General features: G+C 68.1%; 1 protein-coding gene across 1 annotated transcript in view; it reads right to left on the bottom strand.

Annotated features, from left to right (window-relative positions):
- The window catches only part of CNN2 (calponin 2), a 4,353-nt gene extending 4,280 nt beyond the window's left edge, over positions 1-73 (bottom strand). Inside the window, exon 1 of the mRNA XM_010001859.1 lies at positions 8-73. Coding sequence (XP_010000161.1) covers positions 8-73 — 66 coding nt within the window. The remainder of the gene's footprint in view (positions 1-7) is intronic.
- Positions 74-495: the final 422 nt, after the last annotated feature.

Genomic DNA, 495 nt, shown 5'->3' on the forward strand with positions numbered 1-495 from the left:
GCCCGGCTTGCGAGGACACGGGCAGGCGCACGGGCACGCGCATACACCTATAGACGGGCACTCGCGTGTGCATCGCCCCATCCACGTGCCCACACAACCCACGCACCCCTGACCCAAGCACTCCCCGTCCAGTTCCTTGCACCTCGATGCCCGGGAGCCTCCAGGCTGGCAGGGGACAGGGACAGGGCAGGGACCCCCAGGGGCAGCTGGGGCCGAGGTGGTCCTGGCACACCCACTAAGCCCACGGGGGAGACAGAGTCGGGAGCATCTCACGGGAGGGAGCATCCCAAGGCAGGGAGCTTGGAGCTCTGCTTCCCACTTGCCCACCCACCCGAGGCCTCCAGTAGTTCCCTGCAGGCTGGGCTTCAGTTTCCCTGGACTGACAGACACCCCCAAACAGGAGTAAACCCCACAGAGGCCTGGGGTCCTGCAAGGATCAGTCCTGCTCCCGCGGCGGGGGGGCTCTCTGCCCCCAGACCCCTTGGTGCGGCCGCG

This window comes from Chaetura pelagica, unplaced genomic scaffold (genome assembly GCF_000747805.2).
Source record: "Chaetura pelagica isolate M959 unplaced genomic scaffold, ChaPel_1.0 scaffold1407, whole genome shotgun sequence".
Classification (NCBI taxonomy): Eukaryota; Metazoa; Chordata; class Aves; order Apodiformes; family Apodidae; genus Chaetura; species Chaetura pelagica.